At 31.7% G+C, this 22,230-nt stretch overlaps 2 protein-coding genes across 3 annotated transcripts; both read left to right on the top strand.

Annotated features, from left to right (window-relative positions):
• Positions 1 to 3: 3 nt before the first annotated feature.
• Positions 4 to 5,309, top strand: LOC8265469 (nicotinamide adenine dinucleotide transporter 1, chloroplastic). The gene is made up of 9 exons (XM_002523090.4): positions 4 to 419; positions 546 to 641; positions 819 to 925; positions 1,850 to 1,898; positions 2,482 to 2,588; positions 3,685 to 3,779; positions 3,881 to 3,969; positions 4,045 to 4,139; positions 4,732 to 5,309. Exons 1-9 carry the CDS (start codon positions 350 to 352, stop codon positions 4,966 to 4,968), a joined length of 945 nt encoding a protein of 314 aa, XP_002523136.1. The 5' UTR covers positions 4 to 349; the 3' UTR covers positions 4,969 to 5,309.
• Positions 5,310 to 15,232: 9,923 nt separating this feature from the next.
• On the top strand, positions 15,233 to 21,340 carry LOC8265468 (kinesin-like protein KIN-14I). Of its 2 annotated transcripts, none has more exons than XM_015721746.3 (19): positions 15,233 to 15,789; positions 15,886 to 16,052; positions 16,136 to 16,279; positions 16,492 to 16,728; positions 16,831 to 16,902; positions 17,035 to 17,103; positions 17,200 to 17,277; positions 17,452 to 17,583; positions 17,678 to 17,759; positions 17,901 to 17,996; positions 18,077 to 18,250; positions 18,326 to 18,432; positions 18,537 to 18,715; positions 18,830 to 18,991; positions 19,092 to 19,345; positions 19,435 to 19,598; positions 19,723 to 19,917; positions 20,317 to 20,807; positions 20,895 to 21,340. In XM_015721746.3, exons 1-19 carry the CDS (start codon positions 15,669 to 15,671, stop codon positions 21,022 to 21,024), a joined length of 3,054 nt encoding a protein of 1,017 aa, XP_015577232.1. In that variant the 5' UTR covers positions 15,233 to 15,668; the 3' UTR covers positions 21,025 to 21,340. The 2 variants fall into 2 exon arrangements, with proteins under 2 accessions (XP_015577232.1, XP_015577231.1); XM_015721745.3 differs by having other exon boundaries at positions 15,234 to 15,789; positions 20,892 to 21,340.
• Positions 21,341 to 22,230: the final 890 nt, after the last annotated feature.

Below are 22,230 nucleotides of genomic sequence, written 5' to 3'. Positions count from 1 at the left end.
ACGTTTTTGGAAACACTTCTCACGAAACTACACCATAACAACTAATTTTCCATTATGGCGCGTCTCTTTTTCTTTTTCTTCCGTCTCTCGATCCCATCGAAAACTCTCCTATAGCTTCTCAAAGACCTCCCCGTTTTCTTCGCTAACCAGAAGAATCCTAGCTCAGACCGAATTGACTAAACTGAGGCGTCGTACCACACAACCACAGGGATTCATTATCTGGCCATGCGACTCTGGTTCTCTGCAGTCTCCCTCTCCAGAGAGGATTCGAATTCTTTTTCATCAAGTATATTATTGTGTCTTCTTCAGTTCTCCGCTCTTAGTCAATTCTTTAATTCTACTACAAGATATGTCCACCGATACTCATGCCCCTAATCCTAGAGGTCTTCTCTGCAACGCTGGCGCTGGTGCTGCTGCCGGTAATTCTTTTTTTCCTTTTCCTGTTTTATTAATCTGCTACTCGACAAAGGGTCTTAATCGAGAATCTTATAATTATTATTTAAATTTTGTGATTTTGACCTTTCCTTTTGTTTAATTGGGTGCAGGAGTTATTGCTGCTACATTTGTGTGTCCTTTAGATGTTATCAAGACTAGGTTTCAGGTTCACGGGCTGCCCAAGCTCGATAATGGAACTATTAAAGGTACGCTCATCTCACAAAGCGTTGTTCGGCATACATGTTTGCGGTACTCGATCAGATATCAAATTGACGTTTTGTTTCAAGGGTTGCTAAGTCTATGTAATATTTCATTGTTAGTTATAACTTTTTTGTAAGGATTGGTGTACAAAATTTCACAAATTATTTCTTTTCATTTGCCAGGAAGTCTTATAGTGGGTAGTTTGGAGCAAATATTCCAGAGGGAAGGGTTACGTGGCATGTACCGGGGCCTTGCTCCTACCGTGCTGGCGCTACTTCCTAATTGGGCAGTAAGTCACGTACCTTCCTGAATTTAGTTACTATTCAATCTTTTTGCAATGTGATCTCTAGAGCGAAGCAGTGAAGATCACTGAATTCAATGATTTATGGTTCTTATTGATAATGCTTTGTTCATTGTTGATTCTTCTTTGGAAAAAAGAAACCATTCATGGGTCGAAAGGGAATAGGTTTTTCCTTCCTTAAAAAAAATAAAAATTTCTTGATTCTTTACAGAATGCACACGGAGAGAGTGCAACTTGAGGGTTTAGAGAATTTAGAACTGCCTTTGGTCATATGTAGAGAGAAATGTGAGCTCTTCAGATGTAAATAACTAGCAATATTTTTATGCAGTTCATTTTGCTGTTATGAATTCTGTTAATAGTCTTTAGAAAGGAGAGACTTGTATATATCTCGTGTAAATGAGTGGCATCCTGTCTAGTGTTCTTGATATAATATTTAAAGGGGCATAAAGAAAAACAATAGAATACTGTTTTTCCCCTTCTCTTTTGAAGCCTCCTTAATTTTTGTATGCGACTTTTTCAGGAACTGAATACCTTCTAATCATTCAAGAAAAGATTTAGATTACCTCTGTTTTCTTATATGTTTTAGTGACAGCATGCAATATGGTTAGATCAATGTAATTTTGAGCAGCATAGTATAGAAGTTGCTGTGAGTTATTCTTTTATTATGTCAAATAGCATCATGGGGTTTCATAACCTATCCTTATTAGGTGGCTACAAGCCCTACTTTTGGTTCCTCATGGAATTCTTTTGCAGATTGTTTAATTTTTAAGATATTTAAGTTTTGGTGGAATTGGATTTATACTCTGTTCTCTTTACTTGTTTTTCCTCATTTGTCTAATGGCTTTATGGCATTTTTTTTCTTTCTTAATTATAGTTTTTTTTCAAATGACCCAATTTTCTAATTTCTTGCAGGTTTACTTTACTATGTATGAGCAGTTCAAAAGCTTTCTGTCTTCTAATGGTTGGTGCTAACATGCTGCTCTCATTGAAGATAATATAAAGCACAATATATGCTTCATTCTTATTTTAGTGGTGCTTAAATTTCTTCCACAATTGCTTGCTTTTCCTTTTTCTCAAGTCATATTGTCCCTTTAATTGCTAGTTTTTCTCAGTGTCAAATCTTGCACCATGTTTGGGTGCACTAATTGAACAAGGGGAAAAGTATGAAATTAAAGAGGGAAATAAGAAGAAAAAAAATAGAAATTATCCTATGTCAGGGTTTTTTTTTAAGAGAGAGAGAGAGAGAGAGAGAGAGAGAGAGAGAGGGATAATTTCTCTTATGTGTTTTTATTTCCAACTATTTTCTTAACGGCGCTTGTAAACTTCAAAAAAGAAAGGGCATATTAGTGAAATTTTATCGATTTCCCTTCTCTCCTCTACAACTTTATCCATATCACTTCCTTCTTTTCTCTCCTTTGCTCTTGCTCATTTTAACCCCCTAACACAGGAATTAATTTAATTTCAGTTTCTTTCTTATCTTTTCCATTGATGTCTGTCAAAATGAACACATGGTTAATGTTTCTTTTATTCTTGTGCTTGAATAGGTGAGAATCATCTTTCAGTAGGTGCTAACATGATAGCTGCTTCTGGTGCTGGAGCTGCAACAACTATTTTCACTAATCCTCTTTGGGTTGTGAAGACAAGACTTCAAGTGCGTCCCTAGATTCATGTCCTTATTTCTCTATTATTGAAAAAGAAGATTTTAATTAATACATGATTTGCCGTTAGTTGCATTTATGGAAATTATTAGGCACTAATAGCTTTAGCTATGTAGGCAATTTTTGCATTCCCTTGATTTTTCTTCCATTGCTGAGCATAGCTTGCCACAACCTAAGGTAGGGATTAGGGTAATGTTCTGAAGAGAAGACAGTCTTGGGTTTCTCTCATTATTCTTGTTTGATGTAGGACAGATCTAGGTTAACTTATACTAGAGATTAGTTTGCGGAAGCTAGGCTAAAATCTGAAACTGTTAAGGATTTCAGATCTGATATAGATTATAAAAAAAAAAAAAAAAAAAACACAGACAAAGAAAATATATTATTTTCTAAGAGTCACCCCTAGAAGCACTTGAAAGTCACAGGCAAGAAAAGGTTCCTTTGGAATCACACCTAGGGAAGAATGAATCACACAGTTCAGAATAGTAACACTATTAAACTCTCAACTGAAAGCCCAGGTATCTACATAGGTAACTAAGCCTAGAGATTTTAGACTCATAACACTAATATAATCCTTAGAGGATTTGAATCTAGGTAAAATACGAAATAATATTTATTCTAAACCAACAAGAATTAGGAATAAGATTCAACAATTAAATTGAAGACCCCTATTCCAGCAAATCAAGAAATTTCAGAAATAAATATTGGATATTGAAATAGTAAATACTACACCAGAATTTAAAAATTAATTGGTACTTTGATTTTTGTTTTTCTTGATTTCTTTCATGTCAACATCATGTTGCTTTTGATTATTGGTTTTACTCTCTATGTTAGATAGAGTTGGAACTTATATTGAAAGATTGCCCTCTGTTATTAGTGTTTCTGCAAGATAATCAAGTAAAAACTTTTTTTTTTTAAAAAGCCACTTCCTTGTAATTGTCACTTTTTGGTTAGAAAGTAGATGAAATATAAATTGTTGGAAGGGAAACATTTTATTTTGCCACTTGCTAGAGGGGCAAGATGATGCATGTTAAAGTTTCGGAAGCACTGACATTTTACTCCCCCTTTCTTCCTTTCTTTTCTTGATTTTAGACTCAAGGAATGAGATCGGGTGTGGTACCATATAGGGGTACACTATCTGCGTTGAGGAGAATAGCTCACGTGGAAGGTATTCGTGGATTATACAGGTATCGTATTCTATGGTCAGTTTTATTAGACAATGTGAGTAGTTGCTCTAATTGTAAAGATGAAAACATAATAATGCCATTAAACTGTATATGGTGAACAGTGGTCTTCTTCCTGCATTGGCCGGCATTAGCCATGTAGCCATTCAATTTCCAACTTACGAGAAGATAAAGTTTTATTTGGCCAATCAAGGTAATTGCTTTCCTGTTTTGAAATTTCTGTAACTTTTATCTGTCAGCTAAATTTTAATAAAAGAGGTTGTTCCAGATAATACTACAATGGATAAACTGAGTGCACGAGATGTTGCAGTGGCTTCATCCGTTTCAAAAATATTTGCTTCCACATTGACATATCCACATGAGGTATGTATTTTTATATTGCTGTGTTAATTAAATAACAGGTTTATATTAGCAGGAAGAAAGACTAGAAATAGTTGCATCAGGCGCTATCTTTTATCATTATTTTTGAAAGCTAAAATACTAGGAAGTTGCAGAAGCAGCTCCTGAATGCAGATTAAGTTAATTCTTTCAGAGAGTAAGAAATGGGATCTTGAAATGTTTTCTACCGGAAATTGAAATGTTAGATTTACTCAATGCATTTTTCTACACGTGAATTTTGCTGCCAATATGCTGAGGCCTTAGGACTCGGACTTTTCCTTGTCAGTGAGCTGAGGAGCCTGTTATCCCTCTTTTTTTCTTTTTTGAAAAAGGCAAGAGGCATAGTTAGTTGTTAGTTTGGTGTTAGTTGGGCAGGGGGGTGTAAAACTCGAACCGAGTGAGAGGCAAGACTACCACTACCTGCCTTTTAGGGGTCAGTTTATTTGGTAGCTAGTGGCTATTGTTGGGCCCTTGTCTGCCAAACAGGGTCCCATTTCTGTAATTTTTTGGGTGCTTATCTATCTCGCCTCTTTAGTTGATTTAAATAACAGAGAATCAATTCTGATATGACATGCAGGTGGTACGCTCAAGGCTTCAAGAGCAAGGCCACCATTCTGAGAAGCGATACTCAGGTGTGGTTGATTGCATTAAGAAAGTATTTCAGCAAGACGGTCTCCAAGGATTTTATCGTGGGTGTGCCACCAACCTTCTTAGGACGACCCCGGCTGCTGTTATTACGTTCACCAGCTTTGAAATGATACACCGGTTTCTTGTTACTCGCTATTCCCCTGACTCGCATCCTCACACATTGTGAATGTGGATATTTCTTAAGACACTGGATAGGCCATTTTGCATCGCTGCTCACACATTGTGAAGGTGGATGTAGTTCTTAAGACTTTGGATAGGCCATTTTGCATCGCTGTAGACAGCAAATGGACGAATTTATGAGGTTAGCATTACGTTGTGGCGGTGGTTTCCTTGTGTATTTTATTAATTTATGGAAAGTCTACATCCCCCTAAAAGTCGCTAGAGGGGAAGAAAATTCTTGTTACAGTGATAATGATAATGATGACAAAAATGGTACACTGTAGACTTAAAAGATTCAAACATTTGTTCTACGATTAGTGACTGTTCAATTATTTTTTTCTACCAAAAGCTTGGCATTCTATCAGAGTTTTCCTATGGGGATTCTGTATTTTAACACCTTTTCTTCGAAGGATTTCTGAATAACCACATTATCACTTTGACTTACACCAGTTGCGTTTTCTTCGGCATTCTAGTTGCAGGCCCGTTCAATGGTGACATGTTTAAGATTAAATTAACACATCCAGTCCACCACCAGCTCAGCGGTCACCACCGCCCCTCCAACTAAGAGAGAAATAGTTAATTTGCTTTTGAACTCACGGTGTCAAATATATTCAACTTCAGTAAATAATTTCTAAATTTGTATTTAATAAATACTTTCATTTTTTTTTAAATGAAATAATATCAAATTTTTAAATTTTAATTATTTTATTATATTTTACTAAACACTTTTCTATATTACATAACAATAATTATTGTATTAATAAATTAATAAAATAAATATATATTTTTATTTTTATAATTTAATTATAATTTAATGTTATTTTATTTTAAAAAAATTTAGATTAAACATATTTAATTTTTGGATATAAGTTGAGAAGGTTATTTTAAATTGAGTATAGTTGAGGATTGAGTATAAGTGGAGAGGACAAATTGATCCTTTATCCCCGGTAGTGCAATAGTGGCGATGGATTGCAAAATGTAGGGCTTGTTAAAAAGTAATGGTGAAGTTGGGCACTGGAAGGTGATTGGCACTTGCCAGGCCATCCAACTTGTACATCGGCCCAAAAGTTTCAGCCTTAAGTTCCCTCCGCTGAAAGTTGATGTTAATTTATCCGAGTTAGGGACACTATTATTTCCACCAGGCCAAATTCAAAAAACATCCAAGAGAGAAATATGCTGAAAAGAAAAAAGATGAGATTTTAGGGGATTAATTTTGGGTTAAGATGTAAAATTTAGGTCTTGATTAGTATGTAAAATGTGCTGTTCCTTAAAGAAGAACATCTCTACTCAAAAGCTTTTAAGGGAAAAACAAAGAAGTTGATTTGACAAATCATTTTCTCTTTCAATCCTCAATGCCAGTTAAAAGTTTACTTAAAAAGAAGATGGTGCCTTATGTTGACAACTCATTAAACAAGAAAGGGAATCCTATGACTTTCATCTCCTCACTTGCAGATTAAGGCAACCTTATAAGTCCAGTTAGGAAATTAATACAGCCTTTACTAACTTTCTTTAATATACAATTCTTAATTCTTAATTCTTAATTCTTATAATCGAAACAACTGGAATTTTAAGATATTAATATAGGCACCAAAATACAGCCATTAGTTAATGACCCAATGTTCATCAAATCACTTTTGGCACATGAGGCTGAGTTCAAAAGAACATTCCAAGTACCAGAAAGAAAGTAGTAACTTGCAAGAAAGCATTAATTCCAACTTCCTCTTAGATATTATTCCTTTTCCTTCTTTTATTTATTGTTTTTTTAAAAAAAAAAATATTTGATTGGTGGTGCTGATATATTACAAACAATATATTGCAACAAGCACTGCCATACAAGAGTATAATTAGATGGCATGAGAGGCAGAAGAATTTTAAGTAGCAAAAGTACTGCCCTTTCATCACCCATCATTAGTATGGTCGGTTCAAAAGGATTGAGCCACCAAAGGATTTAGGAGTGCAATGCTTTCATCATTCATTGGGAATGTTGTTGCCCCACCCCTTTTTTTTCATTTGTTTAGGAAAAGAAAAATATCTATGCTGCATTATTGCTTATTATCCCTCTTCATTCTCACTTGTAATCCTTTTATGTCAGCATTGTATATTGATTCTCATGCAAAATTCCAACAGATTTAGTAAAAATTTTATATTCTCTTTAAAGATAGTAGCAGTATGGTATTTACATAATCTTAGAACCTCAGAATGATGCTCGATATTGATATTCAAGTCCTTGAATTAGACCAAACACCTTAACGAGAACCACTTTGTTGCAAAACATCATTAACTAAACATTACCTACTGGCAAGCCAGGGAAGTTTGGTCTCTTAACAAACTGTGTCCTTTCTTGAATACAAAGGCTTTTGCTTTTGCTTTTTTCTTTTTCTTTTTCTTTTTTTTTTCCAATGCAGTTTTTCTAACTCTATCTGTACTGTTATATATATATATTTGTGTTGAGAATTTGCAGGTGTTTGCTTTCCAGTTGGGACAGGGATAAGTATTTTTCTATCTTGAAGTCCTTTTGACATTCTGGCCAGCCAAGGAGAATAATAATTTGCAATGATGATGAGTGCTTTTCTTTCTTTTGAACTTTTGCCAATAACATGGGCACTGTTTTTATTCTTTTTACTATATAAGTTGATACCTGTATCGTGTATGAGGTATGAGTGTAGGGAAGCCTAAAGTTTACACCCTTCAAAAGTCACTGTTATTATTAATACTGAAGTGGCATTTCTTTATGTATCATTTTTGGCCATTGCTGGTTCCTAGGGCTTAACTGGAAGGTCATCATTGATGCATAAAGTAACAAACACCTCATGAATCAGATCGAATTATTACTCTGGTAAAGGGTTTTTCATATTTTATATTTCATTATAAGACACATTAACATATTTCAATGGTTACTCCGGTTAATTTGTAATTAAAGCATTTATTTTCATGCATAATTAGATGGATGAGCGCAGTAAATTCATATTTCAAGGATATACATTTTTGTTGGATGAATAATGCATAAAAGATAAAGTAATTATAGATTGTTAGCAATTGAGCATACTACGTCAGTTTCATCAGCAAAAGAAAACTGTTTTTTTGTTCTCTTTCTTCGACTTCCTTAATCAAATAGAAATGACAGAAAGCGTAGGTAGTTAGAGATCCAACGCTACTCCTAGTACCTCGGTTGGATGTTTTTCATATCGGGAAATCTTTATACTTCAGTTAGTTACAAATATTGGGTATCTAATGTTCATATATACACACATTGATTCACCTTACCTAACCTAGGATCCTCTTACCCTCAACCACTAAACCAAATCTATAATCTACTTTTTAAGTAAAGCAATAAAAAGTAATTATTTTTTTTAAGAAAAACAGAAGAAAAAAGGGAAGAGCAGATGAAACAGATAAGGGCAATTTTGAGGAGTTATTAGAGGAATTGCTGTGGACAAGATGACGCATTGTATGATGTGGCTTGCCATCTTCACAACATCAATCTGCCAATTCCTGCAACAGAAAGTGACGTGCTGCTGCTGCATTTGTAATTCATGGAGTTTGATCATTTTGAAAGCTAAAGAGTCAAAGATATTCACTACCAGACATGTGACGCACAGTTACCTCTTTTTTGATAACTCTGGCAGTTGAAAGTTCTAATACAGTGATTAATTTATTATTACTGAAGGAGATAATTAACAAGATATACAATCTTCCTTGTATTGGATAAACAATTAGCAATTATGGTTTAACAATTGTTTACATTTTGTGTATACAATTTAGGAATGATTAGCATAAGTGCCAAATTTTTAATCGAATCCAATTAAACTGAAGTGTTGGGACTACAATAAATTATGTTCTGGCCAAAAGGGCATTTCCCAAAAAGTCTCCTTTATTTCTTTTCCTCTCTCTCTCTCTCTCTGTGGACGATCATTCCTTCTTCTTCATTTTTTTTTCCAGAAATGATTCTCATGAATAAGAAGTTACATTTCTACTTAAATGAGTTCCTTTTTTCTTTGGTGTAGAAATTTTGTAAGAAATATGTTAAACTCTTAATTCATCTTTCAATAATATTGAACTTTCTGAATTTTTCAGAAATGAGAATGCCAATTGCACTAAAGAAGTTTCTAATTTATTGAATCCTTTTTCAAATTAACTGAACATGTACCCCTTCTTCTACATTGACAAAGAAGAAGAGAATGTTCAATGTCCGCCGGCAATGAACCCAACCTTCTTTAAAATCCTCATTTCACTTCATTATTTCTTCTTCCTTGCCCATTTATATTTATTACACCACTAGAAAAGCACCACCTAGAGGACAGTGGTGTTTTCAGAACCACGTGTCTCTTTCTTATCAGTGGAGTCCTTGTTAATAAAAAAAGTATATGCATATATGAGTGCAGTCTAAAACAAATTCTGGTGAAAAGGTCATCATATGATCATAGCCCCCTGTGGGAAATAAATCATGAAATGCAGCCCTGCCGATTGCCCGTGATTCGTGAAAGTGGGTCCGGGAAGCCCGCGCCCCGTGGGGCCTCCACAAGGGCGGAACCTATTTGGTTTGGTACCGAACCAGAATTTTGAAATTTTTGAACGTTGAAGCCACTTACATTATTCTAATTCTTCCTTCTGACTCTCTCTCTCTCTCTCTCTGTATCCTTCCTTTGTCTGTTATTTCTTTAACAATGGCCAATCTCATGCTTTTCAAATTCTATGTGAGAATCTTTTTGTTCTTTCTTCTTTTTCTTTCTAATCTATCCCACTTAATATTTATATAAGTCGAAAAAAATATTTCTCAATTTTTTTACGTTATTACTTTTAAAAGAAAAAAAAACGTAAAAAAGAAGTTAATAATATTATATAACTCTAATTAGTAAATGATTTTCAAAAGAAACTTTAATTAGTAAATGGAAAGGAAAAGCATAATTAATCTTTCTAGAATAATCTACTAGATTGAACTTCCAATTAATTATAATGCTAACTTTAAGCATCTGTTTCATATGAAATAATAATAGGGTTGTAATCAATAATATATAATTATTATTTTTTTTTAAATTTTTATATTTAATTTCAGATAAAAAATAAAATTAAATATGATGATTTTACACGATGATCGAGATAAATAAATGAAGTTGGATTATATAGTTTTATTTTTTATTTTGTTGCTTTTATCACTTCTAATTGATTTTATTTTAATACCGGTATTAAGAATTGAATCATTTTCAAATTATGACATTCCAAGTTTTAGCTCGGATGAGTCCCATAATTAACTAACTAAAAAAAAATCGGTTGTAAGCCCCAATAACTGTACATACAGTTAGTTAATTTGAGAACGTCAAAAAAGTCATATGCGGACAAAGAAGACAAAAAAAAAAAAAAAAACATTGGTTACTTGAATGTAAAGATGAAGATTGAAGACAGACATCCTTTGAATTGGATTGGGCATTTGGTTAAAACTATGATTATGATAAATAGAAAATTGGAAGGTTTGGCAACCGTTTTTCAACAACCATTCCACCATGTGAAAGTTACACACTGCCTAACCAATGTGGTCAGTTCATTTTTTAGTAACTATTGGATACACGTGTGGAATGCTTGCTTGCTTGCTTTTCAACCTTTTCTTTTCTTTTTCTTTTTTTTTTTTTTTTTTTTACTTGATTAAGGTTGTGTTTCTGATCCAATGTTGAATATTCTGTCTTTTTTTCTTCGCTTTAAAACTTAAAAAACATGAATTTTCTATATTTATGATATCTAAGTGAAAATTTTATGATTCCATATTTTATTATATTTTATGTCCTTCACTTGTTTTGGTATAATTTGGAAGAGTTTATTTTATTATCAAAAATATTATTTTTTTTAAGACTAAGTTGAATTACATATCTAAAAAAAAATTTTATTTTTATTTTCGACCCCATACATGCAGGCGAGCTTATGTTTGAAAAATTCAAACTATGGTTGATTGGCAATTTGAATAGACATACATATTAGTTAGCATAACAAATGGGATGAGAAAGGTGATGTTTTATGTATGTTATTGTACATCAATTTATTAAATGCCACAAATTTAACAATAGAATCAATTAAGATGATGGTTTTTGATGGTATGATAACATTCTTATGAAGTTTAGTAATCACGATTTAGTGTTTGAGACAAGAGTTTGAATTAAAAGATATACTTTTAAGGAAAGGGTAAACAAACAAAAAAACAGGAAAGTAAGCTGTGATTTTTTTTTTGATAATTTTGAATATTTATTTTAAATTTAAAACTTATATAATTATAAATTATTAAAAAGATAAGTTTTTAACTGGTAAAATATTCGGATTCACAAGAGTTCAACAAATTTTATTATATTTGCTCATGTAAAATAATATATCTCTGGAATTTAGCAACTTCTAATTTTGTTATTTGATTATCATTATCATAATGTAGAAGTCGATGATTCAATAAGATCGATCCGACGGTTTAAACAATAAAGTTAGGTGAAGCTCGTATTATCATATTTAAATAATATGACAATGATGGTTGAGAAATATTGCAATTCAAAATTTTTTTATGGTGATAAATTTATTTTTGTCACAATTTCTAATTATATATCTTTATTGTTCAAGAAAAGCACAAAATTATTAAAGAGTAAAAAATAAAGGGTTTATATATATATATATATATATATATATATGAGATCTAAAATTATTTTGACATGCATGTTTAATTTTTGATACATAAGGTTTTTGTTTTGACATGTGTACTTATTTCCGACACATGAAATTTAAGTTTATGTGTAATTTTATAATTATTCTATTAATTTATTGATTCATATATTACATTCCTAATTAAACACTAACTATAATCCTAAAAAATAGTATATTAATTATATTTTATATTATATTAACTAACAAATAATTTTCTAATAAGATAATGATACTAATTTTATCATAAAAAATAATATATTAATTATATTTTAACATTTAAAAAAATTTAAAATATTTAAAAATAGTTAGTTTGCTATTATTTTTAAATTTTGATAAATTAGTATTAAATATTAAAAATTCTATTAAATTATATTTATCTATTTAATTTTATAATCAAAATAATAATAACGGTCATATAATAACGACTAGTTTATTTTTAATTTAGAAACCATCAAAACTTCTAATTTCTTAACTTACTAAAGGTGTTGTTGCGAATTAAAAAGTAGATTTTATAATATTTATTTAATATGTTAGTTCTTTTATTTTATAAATTATTTTTCTCAAACTTATTTTTAAAAAGATATATCAATTTACTTGCTATTTACAAAAGTAATTTAAGTTATAATATAAAATGAAATTAAATTGAAATGCCAAATACCTCTAAATTGAGCGTTGAAAAATAGAATTCTTAATTATAATTACCATATGTAAAGATAATTTTGTAATTTATCATTAATACACCAAATAAGATATGATACTAAATTACTAATCTATATTTTTACTCTGCTATGATTTATTTTACTATAGAAGTCATACTTGATTTATTTTATTCTTCTAGTTAGAGTGCTACGAGTTGAAGCTAAAATTCAAACTTTATCAAACATATTAAAAATTTATTTTATTTAAAAAAAAATATGAGAGAAAAATTAAAATATAAATATTAAAGTTGAAGGAGATATTTTGATGTTATAGAATATATTGACAAACTAATGTGAAATTCATTTGAAAATTCTACCTATTTTGTAGCACTTAGTTTAGCTATAACTAATCTCACATAAATTTAATTATGTAAAATTTATAAATCAAAATTTACTTTATTTATATCACTTAAACTTTAGATTTGTAAATGAACTTCATAAACTTTATAGATTTCAACCAAACACATTGTAATAATAAATCAAATTGAATTGCTAAAATACTTCATTTTATCTCTTATTAATCATTAGAATTTAATTCTTAAAAGAGGGATTATTTATAGAGTTTTAATTTCTTTGAACATACTAAGCATATTCTAAACAAAATTATTAATTTTCTCTTTGATAGAAATTATAAAATTTTCATTCTTTGATAAATAAAATATAGAACTTAATCAATAATAAAAATTTAACAATATTAGAATCAAGAAATACAAAAAAGAAAAGAAAAAAAAAAAGAAACCTCACTTGAATAGTAAAAATTTATATTCATATTCTTTAATCGTATTAACCGAGCTCTTCTAATTTATAAGACAACGATATATGCGTTCTACTCATAACTATCTTAAATTAGTAAATATTGGATACTTTATGATATAAAAATAATAATTTGATGAATTGATTAAAAAGAAGCAAATGACATGAAAGTAAATATAAAAAACAATGACAAGTTGATGAGATATATGGGCATACAAAGAAAAGATTAGTAGTTTGTGATCTTGGTTACTTTGACTCAATAAAACTGATTTATGGGTTTCAAAATTTGAAACCCTGAAATCGTTAAGGATTGGCATATAACAATTTCCCACATATAAAGGCCAATCGTAGGCGCGGCAGAGGTTTTGTACTCTTTTTTTTTTTTTCAAATTGAAGAAATTAAATAAAAAAGGACCCACTAAATTCAACCACCTTTAAATAATAGTAGCTATAAGAATAATACAAATTCAACATAACAAGACATAATGTGACAGTTTTGTATTTCTATATTGTGTTTGAATGTTTTTGAATTCCAATTGGAGGGAAACACTTTGATTTCTACCTTCAAAAAGGAATAAAAATTATTAATCACCCGGATAATTGTTGCTTAACCATTCTTTTTCTTTCATTGTTCTCGACTCCATCACATTAAATGAAAAATGTTTATGTATGAACTCTGTATGAATTGAGTTGGGTTGATAATTTGAAATATCTTTGTGTGCAAACTATTATTTATATTTTTTACCAAATTTCTTTTAGCATATATTATTTAAAGTATATATATATATATTAAAATTTTTCAACAACGATATTTTATATAGGATAAAAAGTTATGGTTCTTATTTGGGCCAATTATAATTAAGAATAAGCTCTCTATTGTAATAAGTTATAGATTTTTAAGTTTCGTTTTACAAAAATATTATATACATATAACGATATTTATATATATAACTTTAAGAAATATACGTTATATTATATTTTTATTTTATTGTAGTATTATTTTATCTCATCAATCTTATTTATATAATATGAAAAGATATTTACGTATTTTATCTCTGATTTTTATTACTTCGCCGATAAATTAAATATTAAGTCCAAAAAAAAATTTCGTTATCCAAACCTCTATCAAGCTATAACCTCCTTATAATCATAAATTTTATTTAATCTAAATGTATGACTAGAGAATTTACTATATATATATGGAAGAGTTAACGGATTATGAACTACACGATAAAAAACGGTAAAAACTCATTAGCGTAATAAAAAACTCAAATCTAAAACCTCTCGCTTTCAAGAGAAAACACTTTTGCGACTTGAGCAATATTTCAATTGTTAGAGTGAATTAGATTTAATTAACAAAATTTAATTTAAAAATCTATCGTATCTACAAAATTAATTTTTTCTAAAATATGAAACGAAACGAAAAGTTAATCGGAGCAGTTTAGCTGGATTTTTAAATAGAAAAATGAAAAACATTAACATTATTAAAAGTCAAAGAGATTATACTAAATTGGTCTATTATTTATTGAGGTTGATGGAGTTTTAATTGGAGGTTCATCATCTTAATAATTAAACCCACCCACTTGAGATCTAACAAATTAAGATATCATCATTCTATTTATGCCGCTAATCTGCTGGAGTTAATCTACGAACTACAGACCAATTAACTGCCTTTTCTCGGAAATACCAATAGGGAGACATTACAGCACCATGCTATGTGTATGGTAAATGTGAGACATTATTAGAAATTAGTAATTAAAATTAATATCTTACTTATGACTTGCAATGTCAAGTTGTAATCTCACAGAATAAGTATTTTTCCTTTATTATTATTAGCCTGTTTTTTTTATTTTAATTTTTTCCCTAATCTGATCGTGTTCTTCCAATTATACACGACGCAGTAGGTTTCTTTTCTTAAAAAAGAAATAATTATTTACACACGACGTAGCAAAAGCACCTGAAGTACGTTGTACTCGGCAGTAAAAATTTTAAAAAGAAAACGAAGATTTTGTTTTGTCTTTGTGTTTCTCTTTTTTTTTTTTTTTTCAAAAGAAAGAAATTATTATTCAAGAGAACATGAAATGGAAACAGTTGGTGTATTGGAGCAGTGAGGTTCGGAGACAGGTTCGGATGAATAGGTTTGGGAAGGGGAAATGGGAGTTAGAAGTAGCGAAGAGAGTATAAAGCAGAGAAAGAAAGAAAGAGAGACAAGCTGTGGCCTCTGTGTATTACTTTGTAGAAGAAGCAATTTTTATAAATAAACAAAAATAAATATTAAAGAAAAAGAAAAGCAAAAGGTGATGGAATGGAGAATGTGAGTGTGTATTAGTGTCATCAAAGTAAACTCATCGCACCAAACCAAAGAAATATCAAACTTCACTTTCTCTCTCTACTCTGTTTCTTGTCCGATCTTCCGTCTTTTTTTTTTTTTAAATTCAATTTCTCTTTTCTTTTTTCTTTTTTTTGCATTTGAAGAGATTGGAAATGAAGCTGCAATTTAAGTGATTGTAGTTTTCTTCTTTTTGAGTTTGTGAGAAGAGAGTGAGAGAGAGAGATAGATAGTAACAGTCCTTGTTTGGAAGGAGAAATGGCAGGGGAAGGAGGAGCATTGTCGTTTTCGGTTGCGTCTGTGGTGGAGGATGTACTGCAGCAGCATGGGAATAGACTTAAGGATCTTGATTTAGAGTCTAGAAAAGCTGAAGAAGCCGGTACTTTCCTTTTTCTTTCTTTTTTTGGCCTGTTTTCGTGCGAGTTGAATTTAGAATTCTTGAATCTTAGACAATCATTTTATCTAATATTTGCAGCATCAAGAAGAAATGAGGCGGCAGGGTGGTTGAGAAAGATGGTTGGCGTTGTTGCAGCTAAGGATTTGCCAGCTGAGCCTTCTGAGGAGGAGTTTAGGCTTGGATTGAGGAGTGGAATCATTCTTTGCAATGCTCTCAACAAGGTTCAACCTGGAGCTGTGCCAAAGGTGAGTCTTGATCTTGATTTTCTTTTTCTTTCATAAAAAATATGAAAGGATATGAGTATTGATTGATGGATTATCGATTTCAGGTAGTTGAAAGTCCATGTGATGCTGTTCTTATTCCTGATGGAGCTGCGTTATCAGCATTTCAGTATTTTGAAAATGTGAGGAATTTCCTTGTGGCTGTGCAAGACATTGGGCTCCCAACTTTTGAGGCATCTGATCTGGAACAAGTATGTATTTCATTGCCGATATGTAATGCACTGCTAACATTTAGAATTATAATTTATAAGTTCTATTTGAGTTTTAAGTATCCATTGTTTGTTGATTTATTTTTAATCAAATTTAAGGGAGCAAAATCATTTATAATTTATAGGTTTATTTTATATTTATTTGAATTTTGATTAACCATTTTTTGTTGATTTATATTTGATAAAATTTTAAGGGAGGAAAATCAGCTAGGGTTGTGAATAGTGTTCTGGCACTTAAATCCTACAGCGAGTGGAAACAAACGGGCGGTAATGGAGTATGGAAGTTTGGTGGAAATATGAAACCTGCCATTCCAACCAAATCTTTTGTAAGGAAAAACACAGAGCCGTTCATGAATTCCCTGTCCAGGAATTCTTCAATGAATGAAAGATCCTCAATTGCTTTGTCAGCTGACATTGACTCTAATAAAATGGTTGGTAAGCTTAACTGTTTGAAATTGTGTCATCTTCTTGCTCTCTCTCTATTTTGAATATGAAGAACATATTTTTCTGTTCTGTTTTCTTCTCTCGTGCAGTCTACTTCTGGTTCATTGAGTACGCTCGTTCGTGCTGTTTTATTAGATAAAAAGCCTGAAGAAGTTCCAATGGTAACAGTTTTACGCACTTGCTGCTGCTAGTTAAAATTTCTATTGCTATGAAAAATGGTGGATGAATATGGCTAATTCTGCTGTTATTGCTTCTAACATTGAATCACTGATGCTTCCTTTTTCATGCAATAGTTGGTGGAATCAGTTCTAAGTAAGGTTGTGGAAGAGTTCGAGCAGCGCATTGCAAACCAATATGACCTGGTATTCTACTTGATCATTTATTATACCTTCTACTTTTCTGTTCACAGGAGAAAGTGGACTCTATTCTATCCATCTTATGAATGTTGTTGTTTGAAGGTAAAGACACATCCCAAAGACATGGCTATATCCCAGGGCAACAAATTTCCATTTAAATCTACATCTGGAAATAAAAGGGTAATCCCCTTATCTTTTCTTTCTGATTAACTGCACTGCCTTGCAGAATTCAAAGATACTAATGAAAAAAAAAAAAAGAAAAATTTCCCACAATTTGGAAGCTTATGAATTTTATAGTTGGAATACGATTCTACTTTCTCAAAGATTTTTTGTATTTTTTATGAAATCATATAGGCAGAAGAAACAACCATCAAAACCATGAAAAAGGAGGAATGCTTTCAAAAAAACCACATTCCTGATGAGGAACTTAAAAATAAAAACCTGAAACAACAGATGATCTTTGATCAACAGCAAAAAGATGTTCAGGTACGGTTGGTTGAGGTTGTACACTGATTAGTACTTTCTTAGTTCCTGTAACAAATTAAACTGTTGTCTGAAATTACATTTTCTTTTGCTCCAGGATCTAAAGCATGCACTTCATACCACAAAAGCTGGAATGCAATTCATGCAAATGAAATTTCATGAGGAGTTTAGCAATTTAGGTAATTAATATACATATTGAGGTTTATATTCATCCTAATTTTTTTTTTCTTTTTTCAGTTTCTTGTGCAGAATAAGTAGGAAGAGTTGGTTTAGTAGGATTGTTATCTATGATTTAAGTTTGCCTCTTTCATTCTTAATAGGCATGCACATTCAAGGTCTAGCTCATGCTGCTTCTGGTTACCATAAGGTTCTTGAGGAAAATCGCAAGCTATACAACCAAGTGCAGGATCTTAAGGGTAAGTTACTGCTTGCCTAAAGTCTAGACATTATTGTTTTAATAATCAATGAGCCCTTATAATCTTGTGTGCATCACCAGGAAGTATTCGGGTTTACTGTCGAGTAAGACCATTTTTATCTGGACAATCAAACTTTTTGAGCACTGTGGATCATATGGAAGATGGAAATATCATTATTAACACCCCATCAAGACATGGAAAAGGGCGCAAGGCCTTCAGCTTCAACAAGGTCTTTGGACCATCTGCAACCCAAGGTAGTATGTTTTTGATTTAAAGTTTATTCAGATTGATGATATTCAATTTACATATTTAACTCCATTGAATTGCAGCGGAAGTCTTCTTTGATATGCAGCCATTGATTCGGTCTGTTCTCGATGGATATAATGTTTGCATATTTGCATATGGTCAAACAGGATCAGGAAAAACTTATACCATGGTAAAAACAATTTAGATATATACACATAAGTGCGATAACTTAATTTTTGGTGACAATTGCTTAATGAAGTATACAAAATATGTTTTCTTTGTTCATGTTACCAGACAGGACCTAAGGATCTTACAGAGAAGAACCTAGGGGTGAATTATAGGGCATTGAGCGATTTGTTTCTTCTAGCAGCGCAAAGAAAGGACATCTTCTCCTACAATGTTGCAGTTCAAATGATTGAGATTTACAATGAGCAAGTTAGGGATCTCCTTGTCACTGATGGAAGTAACAAAAGATATCCTTTAGAATGAATTTCTTTATTTTAAAGTTTAGCTTGAAAAGTCTTTTAAAATAATTTTGTTTCAATTCAGAAGCACAATAATATTGGCTATCCTTAATTTGGTGATACATTAGAAATTCGCAATAGCTCTCAAACAGGTCTAAATGTACCAGATGCGAATCTTGTTCCTGTGTCATCAACTTCTGATGTCATTGATCTGATGAACCTTGGACATAAAAATCGTGCAGTTGGTTCAACAGCTCTAAATGACCGTAGCAGTCGCTCTCATAGGTAAGTTTGCTCTTCTTCTTCTATGTGTTTCTCTGTGCATGATTCTAAAACAACTTCATCATCAGTGATAGCGACTATTCTGGTTTTTGTAAAATTGTAGTTGCTTGACTGTTCATGTTCAAGGAAGAGACTTGACATCTGGAACTCTACTTCGGGGTTGTATGCATTTGGTTGATTTGGCGGGGAGTGAGAGAGTCGACAAATCTGAAGTGACTGGAGATAGACTAAAAGAGGCACAACATATTAACAAATCTCTCTCAGCTTTAGGTGATGTCATTGCTTCACTTGCTCAAAAGAATCCACATGTGCCATACCGAAATAGCAAGCTCACACAGCTGCTCCAAGATTCACTTGGTAAGGTCAAATAACACTTTTTTAATTTCAGTATTCTCTATTCTCCATCTTAACATGATTATGATTTGGGAATATGATTCTTATTTCAGGAGGGCAGGCCAAGACATTAATGTTTGTTCACATAAGCCCTGAGCCTGATGCTATTGGAGAAACAATAAGTACGCTTAAATTTGCTGAACGAGTAGCGACTGTTGAACTAGGTGCTGCCCGAGTGAACAAAGACGGTGCAGATGTTAAAGAGCTCAAGGAACAAGTTATTACATCTCCTTTATCATTTTTGCACTTCTTTCTTCACACTTGTCATTATCCTAATTCAAATTTAAATATACACTTTACAAGTCATTTTGATTTTTCTCATTTTATGTGCCCCTTCCTAGATTGCTAGCCTCAAGGCGGCATTGGCAAGGAAAGAGGGAGAACCAGAATTCGCTCAACATTCTGCATCTGACAACTCTGAAAGGTATAGAAGAAAAGAAAATGAGTCATCGCCGTTTAATTCTAACCAGCGCCTAGGAGATGCAAATGATGCCAATAGCTTCCGGCAACCCATGGGTGATGTAGGCAACATAGAGGTGAATTTTGCTATCCCATGATCATCAGTTGTCCCTGTTCTTAATGCTTGCGGACTGACTAATATAATACCATAGCTTAGCAATGCTGCAATCTTTATGATTCCAAGATGAAAGTTACACTACTGGATACAGACATTAGACTGAAAGTAATTGGTTCAAGAAAGGATTTCTGGTCATTTCCAATGTGGTGATCAGACAATATAATTTGACTTTGGACTTATTTTGCATAATATGTACCTACAGCGAATCGATAATTGAATTATTATACAATCTTTATTTACAAACTTCAAATGTCAAAAAAATTGTTGACAGTCAGTCCTGGGCTTCTTTACTTTTCTCCGCCTCTGGTTACAATAAGTCCTTATTTTAATTCTTATAAATGCTTTTTTGCTGCATCAGGTTCATACAAGCTCCACACTGAGACCAAAAAGGCAAAGTTTCGATCTTGATGAGCTATTAGCCAATTCACCTCCATGGCCTCCGGTTATTAGTCCTAACAAAAATTATGGGGACGATGAGAAGGAAATGGGCTCTGGTGAATGGGTAGATAAAGTCATGGTGAACAAGCAAGATGCAGTAAACAGAGCTGAAGACCCTTTAGGCTGTTGGGAAGCAGACAATGGCCATTTGCCAGATGTCTTTTACCAGAAATATCTCTCAGATTCTTCTAGAATTTACCCTGAGCAATCCTATAACATGTTTACAGGCAACAACCGGTTCAACATGAGTAATACTGACGATATTGATGATCTTGACGCTGGTACTAGTGATTCATCAGAACCTGATTTGCTGTGGCAATTCAATCAGTCCAAACTTTCTGGTACCGCCTATGGAATCGAGTCAAAGACCAAGAAGCCAAATTCAAAAGCAACAAAGAATTCAGACTTGAGGTACTTGGCATGTGAATTGTACTGGTATATACTTGCATGAATCATATTTAACAAAGCTTCCTAACAACCTCTCAACTTATCCAGCAGGAATTTAAATCCAATGTTAGGCCCTTCGCCGTCACGGAAATTACCAAATGGAGTTGGTGTTCCTCAACACCGGAGTGGAAGGCAGCCAGCTCCTGTTGATATGAAACGAAGAACTGGAAATAGAAAATAGGAGTGTTAGCCACGCTGAAGTGAGATTTCAGATTTTTCTTTTTCCTTTTTCTTAAATATATATATATATATATATATATATTTCTTTATTTTTTTTTTTCTGAGAGAAGAGAGTTTTTTCTTTTTTTCTTTTTGGTTTTTATTTTTCCCTATAATGTTTATATAACACAGTAAAATGGGGCAATAATTCAAGTTGCTTGTTGTCCATTGGAGAGTTCAGCAGATGTACCCTTACTTGGTTTTGACTAGGGATACATTTGTTTTGCTTGTTCGTATGTAAAATATTCCACACTCAAATATGAACTCAACTTTTTAAATTGTTTTATAGTATATCACAGACAGATTAAAAGAATGTTCTGTTTGTATTTTTCTTTTTTCATTCGAAATTTGTAAAGGGCGTTTAATTTGATCTCCTACAAAACATGAACCGGCCATTTTCCATGGATTAGTACACTTAAATTGTTCAGTCCTTGCCTCCTCTGAACTGTCGCAATTAGAAAAGCTAATATTTATTATTAAGCATTTATGCTGACCTCAAAACTTTTTGGTCAAATCCATTACTAGCATCTCAATTATTTATTTTATTTTATCAAATTCTTAAAATTTTAATTTATTTTATTAAATTCTTATACTTTTATTTTTATTTTATTAAAACCTTTTCATGCATATTTTATGAGATATTTATTTATTCTATTGAACTCTCGTATTTTTATTTTTATTTTGATTAATAATTATTAAATTTTTAATATAAAAAAATAAAAATATAAGAGCTCAACAAAATAAAACTTAAACGTTGAAGAATTTAAAAATATATTTTACCTTTTTATAGATATTTTATGAAATTGTTATTTATTTTATTGAGTTGTTGTAATTTTATCATTTTTTTATTAAAATTATTGAGTTCTAACTAAAAATAAATATGAAAATATGAAAAATTAATAAAATAAGATTAAAAGATTTAAGGGTTTAATAATGTAGTTAGACCATTATAAAACATAGACTATATAGCAAATCCAATTAGATTAAAAGCTCTTTCAATTGCTCAAAAAAAAAAAAAAAAAATCAAAGGCATTAACCTAGATTCGGATGTTATATTAAACATCAGAAAGGCCTCGACGTTGATATCTTGAAAATGACAGGGAAGAACGATGTCTTAGAAATGATTAGGAGACTTGATCATATAATAACCAAACTGGGATTAACTTTA

Source organism: Ricinus communis, chromosome 1, assembly GCF_019578655.1.
Source record: "Ricinus communis isolate WT05 ecotype wild-type chromosome 1, ASM1957865v1, whole genome shotgun sequence".
In the NCBI taxonomy this organism is placed as follows: domain Eukaryota; kingdom Viridiplantae; phylum Streptophyta; class Magnoliopsida; order Malpighiales; family Euphorbiaceae; genus Ricinus; species Ricinus communis.
Note: the sequence above shows the minus strand (reverse complement) of the source record. Positions and strands in the feature narration are given on the sequence as shown.

What these genes read in the sequence shown, in the direction of transcription:
- LOC8265469 (XM_002523090.4), top strand. Translation starts at nt 350, where the DNA reads ATGTCCACCGATACTCATGCCCCTAATCCTAGAGGTCTTCTCTGCAAC. An exon ending in CGATAATGGAACTATTAAAG is followed by an intron (nt 642 to 818) that starts GTACGCTCATCT and finishes TTCATTTGCCAG; the next exon opens with GAAGTCTTATAGTGGGTAGT. An exon ending in AAGCTTTCTGTCTTCTAATG is followed by an intron (nt 1,899 to 2,481) that starts GTTGGTGCTAAC and finishes GTGCTTGAATAG; the next exon opens with GTGAGAATCATCTTTCAGTA.
- LOC8265468 (XM_015721745.3), top strand. Translation starts at nt 15,669, where the DNA reads ATGGCAGGGGAAGGAGGAGCATTGTCGTTTTCGGTTGCGTCTGTGGTG. An exon ending in ACTGATGGAAGTAACAAAAG is followed by an intron (nt 18,716 to 18,829) that starts ATATCCTTTAGA and finishes ATTTGGTGATAC; the next exon opens with ATTAGAAATTCGCAATAGCT. An exon ending in CGTAGCAGTCGCTCTCATAG is followed by an intron (nt 18,992 to 19,091) that starts GTAAGTTTGCTC and finishes GTAAAATTGTAG; the next exon opens with TTGCTTGACTGTTCATGTTC.